Consider the following 20,037-nt stretch of genomic DNA (forward strand, 5'->3'; position numbering starts at 1 on the left):
GGCCGACTGACAGATCCTGGCTGACTGGCAGATCCAGGCTGACTGGCATATCCTGGCCGACTGGCAGTTCTGGCGGATCCTGGCTGACTGGCGGATCCTGGCGGATCCTGGCAGACTGGCAGTTCTGGCGGATCCTGGCACACTGGCGGATCCTGGCTGAATGGCGGATCTAACTGATCCTGGCCGACTGGCAGATCCTGGCCGACTGGCAGATCCTGGCCGACTGGCAGATCCTGGCCGACTGGCAGATCCTGGCGGATCCTGGCAGACTGGCGGATCCTGGCAGACTGTTGGATCCTGGCTGACAGGCAGATCCTGGATGACTGGCAGTTCTGGCAGATCCTGGCAGACTGGTGGATCCTGGCAGACTGGCGGATCCTGGCTGAATGGCAGATCTAACTGATCCTTGCTGACTGGCAGATCCTGGCTGACTGGCGGATCCTGGCTGACTGGCAGATCCTGGCCGACTGGCAGATCCTGGCCGACTGGCAGTTCTGGCGGATCCTGGCCGACTGGTGGATCCTGGCCGACTGGCGGATCCTGGCCGACTGGCAGATCCTGGCTGACTCCCAGATCCTGGTTGACTGGCAGTTCCTGGCCGACTGGCAGTTCTGGCGGATCCTGGCTGACTGGCAGATCCTGGCAGACTGGCGCATCCTGGCTGACTGGCACTTCTGGTGGATCCTGGCTGACTGGTAGTTCTGGCAGATCCTGGCCGACTGGCAGTTCTGCCGGATCCTGGCTGACTGGCGGATCCTGGCAGACAGGTGGATCCTGGCTGACTGGCAGTTCTGGCGGATCCTGGCTGACTGGTAGTTCTGGCGGATCCTGGCTGACTGGCAGTTCTGGCGGATCCTGGCTGACTGGTGGATCCTGGCGGAACCTGGCTGACTGGCAGTTCTGGCGGATCCTGGCTGACTGGTAGTTCTGGCAGATCCTGGCTGACTGGCGGATCCTGGCAGACTGGCGGATCCTGGCAGTTCTGGCGGATCCTGGCTGACTGGCAGTTCTGGCGGATCCTGGCTGACTGGTAGTTCTGGCAGATCCTGGCTGACTTGCAGATCCTGGCCGACTGGCAGTTCTGGCGGATCCTGGCTGACTGGCAGTTCTGGCGGATCCTGGCTGACTGGCGGATCCTGGCAGATCCTGGCTGACTGGCGGATCCTGGCAGATCCTGGCTGACTGGCGGATCCTGGCACACTGGCAGATCCTGGCCGACTGGCGGATCCTGGCCGCCTGGCGGATCCTGGCCGACTGGCGGATCCTGGGACTGGCGATCCTGGCAGATCCTGGCCGACTGGCAGATCCTGGCCGACTGCCAGATCCTGGTTGACTGACGGATCCTGGTTGACTGACGGATCCTGGTTGACTGGCGGATCCTGGCAGACTGGCGGATCCTGGCAGACTGGCGGATCCTGGCTGACTGGCGGATCCTGGCTGACTGGCACTTCTGGCGGAACCTGGCTGACTGGTAGTTCTGGCAGATCCTGGCCGACTGGCAGTTCTGCCGGATCCTGGCTGACTGGCGGATCCTGGCTGAATGACGGATCTAACTGATCCTGGCTGACTGGCAGATCCTGGCCAACTGGCAGTTCTGGCGGATCCTGGCTGACTGGCGGATCCTGGCAGGCAGGCGGATCCTGGCTGACTGGCAGTTCTGGCGGATCCTGGCTGACTGGTAGTTCTGGCAGATCCTGGCTGACTGGCGGATCCTGGCAGACTGGCGGATCCTGGCCAAATGGCAGATCCTGGCCGACTGGCAGTTCTGGCGGATCCTGGCTGACTGGCGGATCCTGGCAGACTGGCGGATCCTGTCTGACGGGCACTTCTGGCGGATCCTGGCTGACTGGTAGTTCTGGCAGATCCTGGCCGACTGGCAGATCCTGGCCGACTGGCAGTTCTAGCAGATCCTGGCTGACTGGCAGTTCTGGCGGATCCTGGCTGACTGGTAGTTCTGGCAGATCCTGGCTGACTTGCAGATCCTGGCCGACTGGCAGTTCTGGCGGATCCTGGCTGACTGGCAGTTCTGGCGGATCCTGGCTGACTGGCGGATCCTGGCAGATCCTGGCTGACTGGCGGATCCTGGCAGATCCTGGCTGACTGGCGGATCCTGGCACACTGGCAGATCCTGGCCGACTGGCGGATCCTGGCCGCCTGCGGATCCTGGCCGACTGGCGGATCCTGGCCGACTGGCAGATCCTGGCCGACTGGCAGATCCTGGCCGACTGCCAGATCCTGGTTGACTGACGGATCCTGGTTGACTGACGGATCCTGGTTGACTGGTGGATCCTGGCAGACTGGCGGATCCTGGCAGACTGGCGGATCCTGGCTGACTGGCGGATCCTGGCTGACTGGCACTTCTGGCGGAACCTGGCTGACTGGTAGTTCTGGCAGATCCTGGCCGACTGGCAGTTCTGCCGGATCCTGGCTGACTGGCGGATCCTGGCTGAATGACGGATCTAACTGATCCTGGCTGACTGGCAGATCCTGGCCAACTGGCAGTTCTGGCGGATCCTGGCTGACTGGCGGATCCTGGCAGGCAGGCGGATCCTGGCTGACTGGCAGTTCTGGCGGATCCTGGCTGACTGGTAGTTCTGGCAGATCCTGGCTGACTGGCGGATCCTGGCAGACTGGCGGATCCTGGCCAAATGGCAGATCCTGGCCGACTGGCAGTTCTGGCGGATCCTGGCTGACTGGCGGATCCTGGCAGACTGGCGGATCCTGTCTGACGGGCACTTCTGGCGGATCCTGGCTGACTGGTAGTTCTGGCAGATCCTGGCCGACTGGCAGATCCTGGCCGACTGGCAGTTCTAGCAGATCCTGGCTGACTGGCGGATCCTGGCAGACAGGCGGATCCTGGCTGACTTGCAGTTCTGGCGGATCCTGGCTGACTGGTAGTTCTGGCAGATCCTGGCTGACTGGTGGATCCTGGCAGACTGGCGGATGCTGGCCGACTGGCAGATCCTGTCCGACTGGCTGTTCTGGCGGATCCTGGCTGACTGGCGGATCCTGGCGGATCCTGGCTGACTGGCAGTTCTGGTGGATCGTGGCTGACTGGTAGTTCTGGCGGATCCTGGCTGACTGGCGGATCCTGGCAGACTGGCGGATCCTGGCAGTTCTGGCGGATCCTGGCACACTGGCGGATCCTGGCTGAATGGCGGATCTAACTGATCCTGGCCGACTGGCAGATCCTGGCCGACTGGCAGATCCTGGCCGACTGGCAGATCCTGGCCGACTGGCAGTTCTGGCGGATCCTGGCAGACTGGCGGATCCTGGCAGACTGTTGGATCCTGGCTGACAGGCAGATCCTGGATGACTGGCAGTTCTGGCAGATCCTGGCAGACTGGTGGATCCTGGCAGAGTGGCGGATCCTGGCTGAATGGCAGATCTAACTGATCCTTGCTGACTGGCAGATCCTGGCTGACTGGCGGATCCTGGCTGACTGGCAGATCCTGGCCGACTGGCAGATCCTGGCCAACTGGTAGTTCTGGCGGATCCTGGCTGACTGGCGGATCCTGGCAGACTGGCGGATCCTGGCAGTTCTGGCGGATCCTGGCTGACTGGCGGATCCTGGCTGACTGGCAGTTCTGGCGGATCCTGGCTGACTGGTAGTTCTGGCAGATCCTGGCTGACTGGCAGATCCTGGCTGACTGGCAGATCCTGGCCGACTGGCAGTTCTAGCAGATCCTGGCAGACTGGTGGATCCTGGCAGACTGGCGGATACAGGCTGAATGGCGGATCCTGGCTGACTGGCAGATCCTGGCTGACTGGCGGATCCTGGCTGACTGGCGGATCCTGGCTGACTGGCAGATCCTGGCTAACTGATAGTTCTGGCAGATCCTGGCCGACTGGCAGATCCTGGCCGACTGGCAGATCCTGGCCGACTGGCAGTTCTGGCGGATCCTGGCAGACTGGCGAATCCTGGCTGACTGGCAGTTCTGGCGGATCCTGGCTGACTGGTAGTTCTGGCAGATCCTGGCTGACTGGCGGATCCTGGCAGACTGGCGGATCCTGGCAGTTCTGGCGGATCCTGGCTGACTGGCGGATCCTGGCGGATCCTGGCTGACTGGCAGTTCTGGCGGATCCTGGCTGACTGGTAGTTATGGCAGATCCTGGCTGACTGGCAGATCCTGACCGACTGGCAGTTCTGGCAGATCCTGGCTGACTGGCGGATCCTGTGATGGATCCTGGCTGACTGGCAGTTCTGGTGGATCCTGGCTGACTGGCGGATCCTGGCTGACTGGCAGTTCTGGTGGATCCTGGCTGACTGGTAGTTCTGGCAGATCCTGGCTGACTGGCAGTTCTGGCGGATCCTGGCTGACTGGTAGTTCTGGCAGATCCTGGCTGACTGGCAGATCCTGGCCGACTGGCAGTTCTGGCGGATCCTGGCTGACTGGCGGATCCTGGCAGATCCTGGCTGACTGGCGGATCCTGGCACACTGGCAGATCCTGGCACACTGGCGTATCCTTCCTGAATGGCGGATCTAACTGATCCTGGCTGACTGGCAGAACCTGGTCGACTGGCAGATCCTGGCCGACTGGCGGATCCTGGCCGACTGGCGGATCCTGGCCGACTGGCGGATCCTGGCCGACTGGCGGATCCTGGCCGACTGGCAGATCCTGGTTGACTGGCAGATCCTGGCCGACTGGCAGTTCTGGCGGATCCTGGCAGACTGGCGGATCCTGGCAGACTGGCGGATCCTGGCAGACTGGCGGATCCTGGCTGACTGGTAGTTCTGGCAGATCCTGGCTGACTGGCGGATCCTGGCAGACTGGCGGATCCTGGCCGACTGGCAGATCCTGGCCGACTGGCAGTTCTGGCGGATCCTGGCTGACTGGCAGATCCTGGCGGATCCTGGCTGACTGGCAGTTCTGGCGGATCCTGGCTGACTGGTAGTTCTGGCAGATCCTCGCTGACTGGCGGATCCTGGCAGACTGGCAGATCCTGGTCAGACTGGCGGATCCTGGCACACTGGCGGATCCTGGCACACTGGCAGATCCTGGCTGAATGGCGGATCTAACTGATCCTGGCTGACTGGCAGATCCTGCCCGACTGGCAGATCCTGGCCGACTGGCAGTTCTGGCGGATCCTGGCTGACTGGTAGTTCTGGCAGATCCTGGCTGACTGGCGGATCCTGGCAGACTGGCAGATCCTGGTTGACTGGCAGATCCTGGCCGACTGGCAGTTCTGGCGGATCCTGGCTGACTGGCGGATCCTGGCTGAATTACGGATCTAACTGATCCTGACTGACTGGCAGATCCTGGCCGACTGGCAGTTCTGGCGGATCCTGGCTGACTGGCGGATCCTGGCAGACAGGCGGATCCTGGCAGACTTGCAGTTCTGGCGGATCCTGGCTGACTGGTAGTTCTGGCAGATCCTGGCTGACTGGCGGATCCTGGCAGACTGGCGGATCCTGGCTGACTGGCAGATCCTGGCGGATCCTGGCAGATCCTGGCTGACTGGCAGTTCTGGCGGATCCTGGCTGACTGGTAGTTATGGCAGATCCTGGCTGACTGGCAGATCCTGACCGACTGGCAGTTCTGGCAGATCCTGGCTGACTGGCGGATCCTGTGATGGATCCTGGCTGACTGGCAGTTCTGGTGGATCCTGGCTGACTGGCGGATCCTGGCTGACTGGCAGTTCTGGTGGATCCTGGCTGACTGGTAGTTCTGGCAGATCCTGGCTGACTGGCAGTTCTGGCGGATCCTGGCTGACTGGTAGTTCTGGCAGATCCTGGCTGACTGGCAGATCCTGGCCGACTGGCGGATCCTGGCAGATCCTGGCTGACTGGCGGATCCTGGCACACTGGCAGATCCTGGCACACTGGCGTATCCTTCCTGAATGGCGGGTCTAACTGATCCTGGCTGACTGGCAGAACCTGGTCGACTGGCAGATCCTGGCCGACTGGCGGATCCTGGCCGACTGGCGGATCCTGGCCGACTGGCAGATCCTGGCTGACTGGCAGATCCTGGCCGACTGGCAGTTCTGGCGGATCCTGGCTGACTGGCGGATCCTGGCAGACTGGTGGATCCTGGCTGACTGGTAGTTCTGGCAGATCCTGGCTGACTGGCGGATCCTGGCAGAGTGGCAGATCCTGGCCGACTGGCAGATCCTGGCCGACTGGCAGTTCTGGCGGATCCTGGCTGACTGGCAGATCCTGGCGGATCCTGGCTGACTGGTAGTTCTGGCGGATCCTGGCTGACTGGTAGTTCTGGCAGATCCTCGCTGACTGGCGGATCCTGGCAGACTGGCGGATCCTGGCTGACTGGCACTTCTGGCGGATCCTGGCTGACTGGTAGTTCTGGCAGATCCTGGCCGACTGGCAGTAATGCCAGATTCTGGCCGACTGGCAGTTCTAGCAGATCCTGGCAGACTGGTGGATTCTGGCACACTGGCGGATCCTGGCTGAATGGCGGATCTAACTGATCCTGGCAGACTGGCGGATCCTGGCTGACTGGCAGATCCTGGCCGACTGGCAGATCCTGGCCGACTGGCAGATCCTGGCCGACTGGCAGTTCTGGCAGATCCTGGCAGACTGGCGGATCCTGGCCGACTGGCAGATCCTGGCCGACTGGCAGATCCTGGCCGACTGGCAGTTTTGGCAGATCCTGGCTGACTGGCACTTCTGGCGGATCCTGGCTGACTGGTGGATCCTGGCAGACTGGCGGATCCTGGCTGAATGGCGGATCTAACTGATCCTGGCTGACTGGCCGATCCTGGCCGACTGGCGGATCGTGGCTGACTGGCAGATCCTGGCCGACTGGCAGTTCTGGCGGATCCTGGTTGACTGGCAGATCCTGGCACACTGGCGGATCCTGGCACACTGGCAGATCCTGGCTGAATGGCGGATCTAACTGATCCTGGCTGACTGGCAGATGCTGCCCGACTGGCAGATCCTGGCCGACTTGCAGTTCTGGCGGATCCTGGCAGACTGGCGGAACCTGGCAGACTGGCGGATCCTGGCTGACTGGCAGATCCTGGCCGACTGGCAGTTCTAGCAGATCCTGGCAGACTGGTGGATCCTGGCAGACTGGCGGATCATGGCTGAATGGCGGATCTAACTGATCCTGGCTGACTGGCAGATCCTGGCCGACTGGCAGATCCTGGCCGACTGGCCGACTGGCAGATCCTGGCTGACTGGCAGATCCTGGCCGACTGCCAGATCCTGGCCGACTGGCAGATCCTGGCCGACTGGCAGTTCTGGTGGATCCTGGCTGACTGGCGGATCCTGGCAGACTTGCGGATCCTGGCTGACTGGCAGTTCTGGCGGATCCTGGCTGACTGGTAGTTCTGGCAGATCCTGGCTGACTGGTGGATCCTGGCAGACTGGCGGATCCTGGCTGACTGTTGGATCCTGGCGGACTGGCGGATCCTGGCAGACTGGCGGATCCTGGCAGACTGGCGGATCCTGGCTGAATGGCGGATCCTGGCTGAATGGCGGATCTAACTGATCCTGACAGACTGGCGGATCCTGGCTGACTGGCTGATCCTGGCCGACTGGCAGATCCTGGCCGACTGGCAGATCCTGGCCGACTGGCAGATCCTGGCCGACTGGCAGTCCTGGCAGTTCCTGGCCGACTGGCAGATCCTGGCAGACTGGCGGATCCTGGCTGACTGGCAGTTCTGGCGGATCCTGGCTGACTGGTAGTTCTGACAGATCCTGGCCGACTGGCAGTTCTGGCGGATCCTAGCTGACTGGCGGATCCTGGCAGACTGGTGGATCCTGGCAGACTGGCGGATCCTGGCTGACTGGCGGCACTAGCGGCGCTGGACAGACTGGCGGCACTGGCGGCGCTGGGCAGACTGGCGGCACTGGCGGCGCTGGGCAGACTGCTAGCTCAGACGGCGCTGGGCAGACGGGTAGCTCAGACGGCGCTGGGCAGACTGGCGGCACTGGCGGCGCTGGACAGACTGGTAGCTCAGACTGCGCAGGGCAGACAGGTAGCTCAGACTGCGCTGGGCTGACTGGAGAAAAAGGCTCTGGCAGCACTGGACTGAGGAGCACTGGTGCCTCTGGAATGAGGGGCTCTGGCGCCTCTGGCATGAGGGGCGGTAGCTCTGACAGCGCCGGACAGGTGGGAGACTCTGGCAGCGCTGGAGAGGCGGAAGGCTCCGGCAGCGCTGGACAGGCGGGATGCACTGTAGGCTTGATGCGTGGTGCTGGCACTGGTATGCCGTGCATACTATGCCAAACCAACAGCTTTCTTTCTAGTCTGTCCAATACATCCTCCACACTCTCAGACTCAGCACTCTGCTTCGCCAACAGCTCCAATTCCATCCATGGCCCCTTACGATAATCAGGGGTGTTGGTTCAGGTCTGACTCCTGACTCTGCCACACTCTAACTGTGCCCCCCCACCAATACATTTTTGGGGGTGCCTCTCGGGCTTCCAGCCGCTCTGCCGTGCTAGCTCCTCATAATGCCGCCTCTCTGCTTTCGCTGCCTCCCGCTCGGCTTTGGGGCGACAATATTCCCCTGGCTCTGCCCAGGGTCCTTTTCTGTCAAGGATCTCCTCCCAAGTCCATTTATCCAAATAGTGCAGCCTCTCCCACTGCTGCTGCTGCCTCTGTTGCTTCTCCTGCTGCTGCCTTTGCTGCTGCTGCTGTTGCTCCTGCTGCACCTGTCGCTTCTCCTGCTGCTGCTGTTGCTGCTGCCTCTGTTTACCACGCCGCTTGGTCCTTGGTTGGTGGGTGATTCTGTAACGGTTTTCTTCTGGTGAAAGAGAGGCGGACCAAAATGCAGCGTGGTGGTTATTCATGTTTTTAATAAAGACGACTATACATGAACAGACTATACAAAACAAGAAAAGTGAAAACCTAAACAGCCAATCACCCACAAAACCCAACACAAAACAGGCTACCTAAATATGGTTCCCAATCAGAGACAATGACTAACACCTGTCTCTGATTGAGAACCATATCTGGCCAAACATAGAAATAGACAAACCAGACACACAACATAGAATGCCCACCCAGCTCACGTCCTGACCAACACTAAAACAAGGAAAACACATACGAACGATGGACAGAACGTGACACCACCCTCTTTTCCTGATGTCTTTAGGTGCCACTCTTACTAGCTTGCATACAATTTGTGATGAAGTGTGAGTGTATTGTTGCAGAAATAAATAGGCCTATGCAACAACAACAAAAATGTATTATGTTATGAATTCCGAGATATGATTTCTGAAAATATTTCATTTATATTTTGAGCACATGCACCCTGAAAGGTCTACACGGCCCTGTACCCCGCATTATATGTCATGTTTTAAGCATGATTTAAACACTGTAGTTGAGAAGTGTGTATTCGTGGCAATTGTGTAACTAACTTCATTACCAATAAATGCAATGTGCATTAATGCCTATATTGATGACCATTTAATTGATGAGTGCAAAATGGTATCTTCCAAGTTAAGGCCTTGATGAAAATGTATAGCCTTAACTCGGCCAGTCAGGGGACAGGTTGCTACATTGTTGCTGTCAGGCGTTATTAAAGTATGGGTATAAATCTTGGCTCAGACTTCATTTACTTATTATTTGATGATTAGCATATTTTATGTTTCTGTTGGTTCATTGTCCTGTTTATTGTTTTGTAAAAGTCTTTGTTCATGTTAACATAAGTTTGCTGCTGCTTATGTTCCTGCCTGACGACTTACATACAATTCTTCCGTTGTTCTGTCATTCGCTATATACAGTGCCTTCAGAAAGTATTCAGACCCCTTGACTTTTTCCACATTTTGTTAGGTTATAGCCTTATTCTAAAATGTATTAAAAAGGTTTTTTCCTCATCAATTTACACACAATACCCCCATTCAGAGACTTGTCCCGAAGCCACTTCTGCATTGTCTTGGCTGTGTGCTTAGCGTCGTTGTTCAGTTGGGAGGTGAACCTTTGCCCCAGTCTGAGGTCCTGAACGCTCTGGTGCAGGTTTTCATAAAGGGTCTCTCTGTGCTTTGCTCTGTTCATCTTTCCCCCGATTCTGACTAGTCTCCCAGTCCCTGCTACTGAAACACATCCCCACATCATGATGCTGCTACCACCATGCTTCACCGTAGGGATGGTGCCAAGTTTCCTCCAGATGTGGCGCTTGGCATTCAGGCATTCAATCTTGGTTTTATCAGACCAGAGAATCTTGTTTTTTATGGTCTGAGAGTCTTTCGGTGCCTTTTGACAAACTCCAAATGGCTGTCATGGGCCTTTTACTGAGGAGTGGCTTCTGTCTGGCCACTCTACCATAAAGACCTAATTGGTGGAGTGCTGCAGAGATGGTTGTCCTTCTGGAAGGTTCTCCCATCTCCACAGAGGAACTCTAGAGCTCTGTCAGAGTGACCATCGGGGGTTTTTTCACCTCCCTGACCAAAGCGCTTCTCCTCCAACAATTACTTCGACCTCATGGCTTGGTTTTGCTCTGACATTCACTATCAACTGTTGGACCTTATATAGACAGGTGTGTGCCTTTTCAAATCATATCCAATCAATTGAATTTACCACAGGTGGACTCCAATCAAGTTGTAGAAACATCTCAAGGATGATCAATGGAAACAGGATGCACCTGAGCTCAATTTCAAGTCATAGCAAAGGGTCTGAATACTTTTGTAAATAAATGTCAAAAAATCTGTTTTTGCTTTGTCGTTATGGGGTATTGTGTGTAACTTGATGAGAAAAATAAATAATTGAAACCATTTTAGAATCAGGCTGTAACGTAACAAAATGTTTAAAAAGTCAAGGGGTCTGAATACTTTCTGAATGCACTGTACGTTAGTCTGAGACTACCGTCATTAATGTCGTTTGTGGTGACGAGGGGAGTTGTATAAAACAAAGTAATCAGTGATTAGATCGTCTCTAACTAATCAAAGCCAATGCCGCTTTACTCATGTGTGTTCTGGCTCTGGCCCAACACACCGATTTCTGGACAAATCAGACTGTCCCAAATGTGTTCGCATTCAGTGAGGGTCAGGGAGGTACTCAGATCCAGACTCAATGTAGAGAAGAAACTAACGTCTGTAGGTGTGGCATAGAGTTTTGTGGGAGAAAGGAGTCTGGGTAGCCAGGAAATATTTTCCCATCCCCACTGTTATAAAAGTTCTCATACTGGATAGTGCAGCGTGACCACGCTTTGAATACAAATCTAGTGGTTTCAACTTAATAAATCAAATCAATTTGGATTTGTCACACATGCCGAATATAATGCTTACTTACAAGCCCTTAACCAGCAATGCACTTTTCAGGAAGAATACCTACAAAAATAAGAAATAAAAGGAACAAATAATTGAAGAGCAGCAGTAAAATAACAATAGCAAGGCTCTATACAGGGGGTACTGGAACAGAGTCAATGTGCGGGGGCACCGGTTAGTCGAGGTAATCAATTCACTGATTCCACAGCCTTTTCTTTCTTTACTCAACTCTTTAGTCAAAGTGTCACCTGAACGTGACATTTTTAGTTGGTCCAAACTTAGCTCCAACATAGAGAAAAACTTAGGCCAAAATTCTGTCAATTTAAAATGATGTGTTTGCTCAATTTGTCTCATATGTTAATTCAACTAGAAATTATTATTTTTGCACCTTACCTAAAAAAGGCTGTGGAACTAGTTACACACACAGTGCTTTTAACATACATGTTTAAAACCTACATATTTGACATGCATTGACATACGTACATGATTACATTGTGCATGTTCCTTTATACAGTAACTAGTATTCAACATCTCTTCACCTGGGATTTGAACTCACATAGTAAAAATGAATATAGTCAAATATGAACATATGTACACTCCTGTATTATGTCCAGTCATGTGTTCTCAGGACCTATCCAGTGTACAAGTAGGTACACATTTCCTACCAAACATCTATACAAACTTCAAATAGACTCTGGAGTTGCTCTGAACTGATATCATTTTTTCCTAATTGTCCATTTTCATCTGATCCAGCTAGATGCTCTTGTGGTCTCTTTCTGTTCCTGCACATTATCCTCCCCTGGCTAAAGATCACAACATCAGCTCCAGTGTGCAGTGCTGAGTGTGTTGTGCTCTGGGCTGTGACAAAGATTGTATTTCTGCACCAAGGGGACCAAAGGGGTTGTATTTCTCTGTTGCACAATAGGATCAATACGCAAGCCATCTAACTTTTATCAACTTTGAATAGAGACTCTCCACAAAGGCTGATTTTTTGGGGGCCAGGAGTTGGGTTCATCAGGGTCCATGAAACTGGATTTTAATTCCCAGATGAATGTTGAATAAAAGGTTGGATAATAATATTTGAATATGGGACATTTAGAGAATCTAGATAATCAGAAATATAAAGTGGTTAAAGCTGGCTAATTCATTGATGCTGCTTTGTGACATAGCCCCAATACTGTTCAGAGACGGTGTGTACACAGCACACACTCCTGCACTCAATGAGGAAGTTGGCATTTCCTGGTAGTGTTTACATAACTCCGACTAGATGTTGCCCTTAGGAACTGATGTAGGATCTAGGTCAGCTTACACTCTTTGAATCGTAACCTTTGAGGAAAGGGGAAAATACAAACACTGGCCTAAGATCAGTGTTAGGGGCTAGTTTATCCAACTGTGTTTACATGGTGCTGTAGGGCTGCTGTCAAACACACAGAGCATATTTGGTGATGCTAACAAAAATGTATGTGAACAATCAGGTTTGAAACTATGTTGTATATTTGGCATATGACTGTGTTAGCATGTTAGCTAAAGTCTGGGCATTTGCTAATGCAAATCTGCAGGTCTCAAACAAGGGTGATCATTATGTGAGCGTTGCTCACCCAATCCAGTTTCCTTTTTATCCTAATGCATTGAAATGGGACAGCTCTATGTTTTTATTTTGCCCCTGCTTTAGAAAGAAACCTAATTCTACTCTTCTGCAATGAGAACATCCCTACCCCAGACATTGGCAATGATGAATAAAAGTAATTCCCCAGCATAGGCTGCTCCAGAACGACTCAGCATCAGGATGTTGTTTAACCCCGATTCTGGAACACTACTCGTGGCAGCCATTTTTCATTTGTCCTTTAATAATTTGTCTCACTCTCACTCTTTCTGTCTATCTCTTGCTATTTCTCCCTATCTGTCATTGTCTCTATTGCTTACTCTCTCTGTCTCTCTTTCTCTTCTCCTCACTATCTCTCTTGTTTCTCTACCCTCACTAACTCACACTCTTCCCCTCTCTCTCTAGAAGGCTTTATTTATTCATATGCACATGCTCCCTGCTCCTCTCTCCTGGCTACCTGCCACATCACTATGCTTTAACCCTGTTAGAGCTGAAACACATTACCCCGTGTCAGGGCCGTCCCTAGACATTAGCAACTGCTTAGGGCCCCGTGGCCGCTAGGCAAGCCCCCAACCCCCAAAAATACATTATTTTTTAGGAACTCAGTCTGGGTCTCAACTTACCGTTGAGAATGAGAATAGTAGAATACACAAGGTGCAATTTCAAAATGTGGGTGTGCATCAGAAGTTTTTCTCTTATTATGTCAGTCACTGACAGTCACTCAATTAGTCTACCCAGCTGTCTAACCTTGTAGTAATCAGGGTCAGGGGCCCTGACCTCCAGGGGGCCCCCTTTGATTTTGTTAGTCACTCTCACTCAGATATGGCATACGTCTTGGAAAAATCTAAAATTAGCTATAAAACTGCTAAATCTTCTCTCCGCCCCATGGAAAAATGAGTAGAATTGCAGCAAACTTGATTTTAACTTGCTTTTAATGCTTAAGCATGGTAGCAATTGAAAGAGAACAGTTTGGAGATTATGGGAATATTATTAGACCAGTTGAGGACACAACAGTTCACCTGACACAAGACCGACTCAAAACATTACACTGTTGATTACACTGTGCATTTTACATTTACTGTACACATTTGTCACATTTGTATGATAACGAATTGTGAAAATACTCTGAATACATTCAGTAACATGATAAGAATATGAAAAATGAAAAATGTGGGGTAGGTGCAACATAAGACAACGAAAGTGATAAGGGTTTGAGTAAGAGGAAAGTGGTGTCTCCAAGCAGCCACACATCTCTCCAAAGTGTTAACAGTTCCTAAGTAATTTCAATGCACTTTATGACTCAAAGAAGAGTCTCCAACTATAAGGTTCTTTTTTGAGCTCTCCTAGCTGTGCCGTTGAGGAACTAGAGCAAGCACACTTGTAGTTGTTTTGTTTGGAACACAGTCCTGCATCCCCGCCAACACACAATTACTGTTGTTTACACAATCCAAAAACGGTCCATTATAAATCACAATCTGGGTCAGGTGGGCATCATTTGAAAGCGTCTTCTATTGCCAACATGACTAGCTAAGTTATAAAATATGATCTTGCAATGTTAGGTTTTCACAAGGAACTTTAGAGAAAGATTGTAATGTTGATGTGTATAGAACGGAGTTATGCGTGCTTTGCTTGTGTTTTCTTCACAATAGGCTCATTCTGTTCGGAACACCCAGGGTATGACGCTACGTCATCTTGTAATTGTACATCAAACGTAGTGATTATAAACGTTTGACATGAGTTTTATGACTGTATATGACATGAGTTTAATGATGACAAAATGTGGAGTGCACATTCGGCTTGCTTGTATGACATTAAAGTGGTATTTACTTTAATCGTCAATGTCTGATCTTTCAAAATACGGTACTCTTAATTTACAGCATTTCCCTCACTCAGATAATTACCGGGTGGGATGGGGGAAACTTCTTGTCACAAATGTGTGCATGTTCAGAACAGCTGTCAGTCAAAACCCATACAGCGCTGAACCACAGAGTCTGAGCTCTGACTTAATTTATAGCATATTACTGTGCAGACCAATGCGTTTCAATTTAGGCGCTTATCAGTGCCCAAATCTGCCATGTTCAACCTGTCTATGGGTGTGAGTGTAAAGGGTGAAACTGCATCATTATCTCTACGCTCCATGGAAAAAAAAATTGAAGGAAACAAATTCTAAAATGTTTGTTTTCTCTCTGCCTTCAAGGGGGGGTCCAATAAAATATGTTGTACCCGAGGTGATGGGCCCCCAAAAGGCTAGGGCCAGCCCTGTCCCCTGCATCAGAACTGAGGTATCAGGGATGGAATGGTGCATACCCCCTGCTTCTCTGCCTTGGTTGAAGAGTCTGGAACAGGATGTAATAAAAGTAGAGGGGACATTACATTCTCCTCGTCCGTGTGATTGGAGATCTGCCCAATCATCTTCTGGCCTATAGGGTTGATAGGATATCATACACTGTTCATTGTTGATGCCTTCTCTCTCTCACACACACACACACACACACACACACACACACACACACACACACACACACACACACACACACACACACACACACACACACACACACACACACACACACACACACACACACACACACACACACACACACACACACACACACACACACACACACACACACACACACACACACACACACACACACACAAACACACACGCACACACAATCTCAATAAGCCTTCCAAACCCTCTCAAGGTTCTATGCTGTGTACCTTTCTCAAACACCAGGTTACACAGTTGAGTCTCTGAGTGACTTCAGATTATTCTGAGATATGTACAGTTGAAGTCGGAAGTTTACATACACCTTAGCCAAATACATTTAAACTCAGTTTTTCACAATTCCTGACATTTAACCCTAGTAAATATTCCCTGTCTTAGGTCAGTTAGGATCACCACTTTATTTTAAGAATGTGAAATGTCAGAATGTGTCACATTTCATCACATTCCCAGTGGATCAGAGGTTTACATACACTCAAATAGTACTTGGTAGCATTGCTTTTAAAATGTTTAACTTGGGTCAAACATTTCGGGTAGCCTTCCACAAGCTTCCCACAATGAATTGAGTGAATTTGGGCCCATTCCTCCTGACAGAGCTGATGTAACTGAGTCAGGTTTGTAGGCCTCCTTGCTCACACATGCTTTTTCACTTCTGCCCACAAGTTTTCTAGAGGATGATGTCCACTCCAATACCTTGACTTCGTTGTCCTTAAGTCCTTTTCCACAACTTTAAAAGTATGCTTGGGGTCATTGTCCATTTGGAAGACCCATTTGCGACCAAGCTTTAACTTCCTGATTGATGTCTTGAGATGTTGCTTCAATATATTCATATATTCACATGCTTTTCCTGCCTCATGATGCCATCTATTCTGTGAAGTGCATTAACCCCTCCTGCAGCAAAGCACCTACACAACATGATGCTGCCACCCCCAATGACATAATTTTCTGGAATTTTCCAAGCTGTTTAAAGGCACAGTCAATTTAGTGTATGTATACTTCTGACCCACTGGAATTGTGATACAGTGAATTATAAGTGAAATAATCTGTCTGCAAACAATTGTTGGAAAAATCACTTGTGTCATGCACAAAGTAGATGTCTTAACCGACTTGGCAAAACTATAGTTTGTTAACAATACATTTGTGGAGTTGTTGAAAAATTAGTTTTAATGACTCCAACCTAAGTGTATGTAAACATCTGAATTCAACTGTATCATGTGCCATATGTTCACTGCTCTGGGCAAGTGTTCTGCACACATCAGTTGTTTATGAAAGGCATCAACAACAATATATGATAGTTCTGATAAATGTGTTGCGTAGAGGTGACACCATCTTTCTGATGCAATGGAACAACAGTGGACTTAAGAAACTGCCTGACATTGTTGATAAAAGACACAAATCAAACAATTACCTGAGTGAAGTCTGTTGGGAGGACAGATAGTTTGAGAAAGACAATGTCTTAAATATCACCAAATAATGAGTAATCACTCCCAACTGATACAAGGTCAAATATGTCTGTGAGGACTCTGTGGCTCAAACACAAAATACTATTGGTTTATAATGGCTTCAAGGGCTGGAAAAGACAGGCTGAACCTTGATGTGTAAACTACAGGGGGATTCATTGAGATAGATATAGGCTTTTTTAGCTGATTCTTTGATAGTATGAACACTTCAGAGGCAAAAGGCATAGTTAAAACCTCTGTCTAAGAAGCACGCCACATAAGCACCCTGACTTGAAAGGCTTGATGGCAAAACATACAAGTACAGATTTTCTAGAATAGATGAAGTCCAAAATGGGGTTTTAAAATCTAAATAGACTATGGATTTTTTTTGTATTAGACAAACACTGGCATATATGACATTTAGAAGTGATCACAAACCACACACACACCCACTACTTTCCTGCTGGCTTTGTCTGGTGACATATAGAAGGTAGGACACTGAGGCTTACATTCACTGCTGTATATCCAAAGTAGAGTAGAGTCCTTGCAGTTCTGTCCCTTCCTCCTTTTTGCTCTCTGTGACAAATGATTTGGGAGTAAGGTATGAGGTGAAAGTGCAAACAGAGAGCTGACATCATGTGTTCAAAAGGGCACACCTCCCGTTGTGCCTGATAATTGTGTTGTCATTCTAACAGTGAAGGGCATAAACCCTTTGTCATGGTCTGTAAATAGCCATGGCTAAACATGGGCGTTTGCCAAAGCAGCAGGAACATGTTACTTCAGGTCAACAGGTACGATGGGTTATTATGCAGACATACGGCATTGTAGCACTTATCAGGAGCACTTATATGTTATAACCCCACTATATCTTAGTAGTACTGTACATGACAGGTCTACAGCAGTTTTGTAGACGGGAGACGTTTGTGTCCATCATACAAATAACGTATAGTGGTTTCACAACTAGAAATACAGAGAATTCAACTTTTTAAGGGACGTAATTTCTTATTCTTCTCTCACCCTCTCTCAGTTTTGGCCCTGCATTACACATAACACTATGCCTAGTCATGCCAAATACAATGAAATGCAGAGCTTCTGGAAGCATATGATAGACTTGGTGTTGGTGCACCTCCGGCTAAACAGTCCAAACAGTTTGGTGTTCAGCAAATGGAAAAGGGATCTCATACAGCAAACTGGAATCTACTCAGACTACACCTCCTCCTCTGTCATTTCCTCATTGCCTTACTGCCAGGGATGTCGCTGATTTTAAAGGCAAAACGTGTCTGAGGTCAATGTTTTAACATACCAGTAACATCCCTACAAATCATTCTCATAAATGTTCAGCACTTGTTTCATACTCCAAGAGAGGGTTTCTTATACCGGTAGAAATGGTGTCAACCTCTGACAACATTGAGGAAACTCCAGGGTTTATTTTGCCTGTCATTAAATGGCCAGGGAAAACCCATGATTCAGAACGAGGCTGTATGAACTGCAGTAGGAGAGAGAGACGCAGACAGGGGACAGTAAGTGGGGTCACAGGAAGTTCCACAAGCGCCAAATTTCACGTCAACCGTGCTGCTGTGTTGGCTTAGAGGCCATTTGTTGGGGGTGGGGTTGAAGGGTGTGGTTTGTGGTTAGTCACACACACACACACACACACACACACACACACACACACACACACACACACACACACACACACACACACACACACACACACACACACACACACACACACACACACACACACACACACACACACACACACACACACACACACACACACACACTGCCTTACTTAGAGAGAAACTAAGTATCTCTAAATATCTGGTGAGTAGGGGCTAAATGTGTGTTGAGCGTTTAGTAAGAGTTTAATGTGAAAGCAAACCACAGCCAAGTAAATGGGTATCACAGGACACCAAGTATGTAAGGAGTATCTAAAGGGCCCTCGGATTACAATCAATATAGAGCAATAATGTCAAAATTATCTATCTATTTCCGTCATCCACTTTCCACTAAACTGTATACTGTCAATAATTGTCCGATGTGACATACACAACTGTTGAAAGTACCATACTGTTGCTTATCACTGTCTTCAGTCGTCTTTGCATTGCATTGTGGCTATTGCCCATTTATCAAGTCAAGGCTGGGCAAGCCTGGATGTGGAATGCACTGGGTTCTGCAGGATTATGCTTAAAGTCAGTATTGAAAAAGCAGTGATAATCGTATTCTTAATTAAATGAATAACCAGTTGAGTTTAGGCACCAACTAAAACAGGAAGGTATTCAGAGGAGCAGGCCGATGTTATTCTGCATTTAATTTACACCTGGTGAGTAAATGTAACCCATCCCCTATTGGAAAAGTAGGCCTGTCTCATTTAGGGTAAATACATGTTAACAACTATGTTATTACATGGAGAACATTCATTACAGTGAGTGTCAGGGTCATCGTGTCATTTGAATGTGAAAAATTGCAGTAAAATGGAAGAGGGCAATATGTCTACTATAATGAGCAATGACAGTTCTCTAATCAAATGTACTACATCGCATTACTCACAATAATATATGTGCTTGGTGAAATTGATTATAAAACCAATTAGTTCTTCAAATGATCGAATTGATCATTCTTGAATTGATCTCAATTCAACTGGACAGACAGGAAAGGAAAGAAAATTGGACTCATCATTTGGTGTCCCTCAACAGTAGACGTCTATTCATCAGCCATTTGGTTCATGGAGATTGGGCTACCTCTACAGCGCAGACAGCGCTGGGGGCTGGAGCGCATTTCACACATGATTACGTTCATACGTTGACTAATTTCAGTCATCCACTCGGCACTGAATAAACAGCACCGCCCCAATCTCCCCTTGGTTGTTTGTTTTAAGTGAAGAGCGATCCATCGCAGAGCGCCGGGCTCGATTGACACTGTCTGATGATCTGCTACTGCGGCTGGCTCAGAATAACAAGGCTGCTCGCTAATACCCGTCTATCGGGGCTTTCGCCAAAACACCGAGCGAATAGGATCCAAAAAAGCCAACAAGGCAAGCAAGAACGCCGCGCCGCCGAAGTCCGCACCACAGGATGGCTTCGGGAGATCTTTACGAGGTACTGTGAAACCATGTCTAAAAGAAATAGTCAGTAATATTGACGAATACTGGAATTAGGAAGTAAGGGGAGGTCCTCGTTAATGGAGAAAAAACGAAGTCCTAAACCATTTGACAGGCGAAACTAACCAACCCTCTCGAGAAGATGAGGCTCGTCTTTTTTTTGATGTGCCTCGGCGACTTTTGTATGGGGTGAATTGTATAGAGTTGTG

At 50.2% G+C, this 20,037-nt stretch overlaps 1 protein-coding gene across 2 annotated transcripts in view; it reads left to right on the forward strand.

Moving 5' to 3' along the window:
• LOC124035658 (chromodomain Y-like protein 2) overlaps positions 1-20,037 on the forward strand; it is a 78,118-nt gene that overhangs the window by 10,417 nt on the left and 47,664 nt on the right. The window contains exon 1 of one of the 2 annotated variants that reach the window (XM_046349224.1): positions 19,506-19,826. The exons of the other annotated variant lie outside the window; for it this stretch is intronic. Within the exon in view, the coding sequence (XP_046205180.1) occupies positions 19,803-19,826 (24 nt within the window). The 5' untranslated portion in view covers positions 19,506-19,802. Of the gene's footprint in view, positions 1-19,505; positions 19,827-20,037 lie in introns of those variants that run through there. 2 annotated transcript variants of the gene reach the window in all.

The sequence above is a fragment of the Oncorhynchus gorbuscha genome, linkage group LG05 (assembly GCF_021184085.1).
Source record: "Oncorhynchus gorbuscha isolate QuinsamMale2020 ecotype Even-year linkage group LG05, OgorEven_v1.0, whole genome shotgun sequence".
In the NCBI taxonomy this organism is placed as follows: Eukaryota; Metazoa; Chordata; class Actinopteri; order Salmoniformes; family Salmonidae; genus Oncorhynchus; species Oncorhynchus gorbuscha.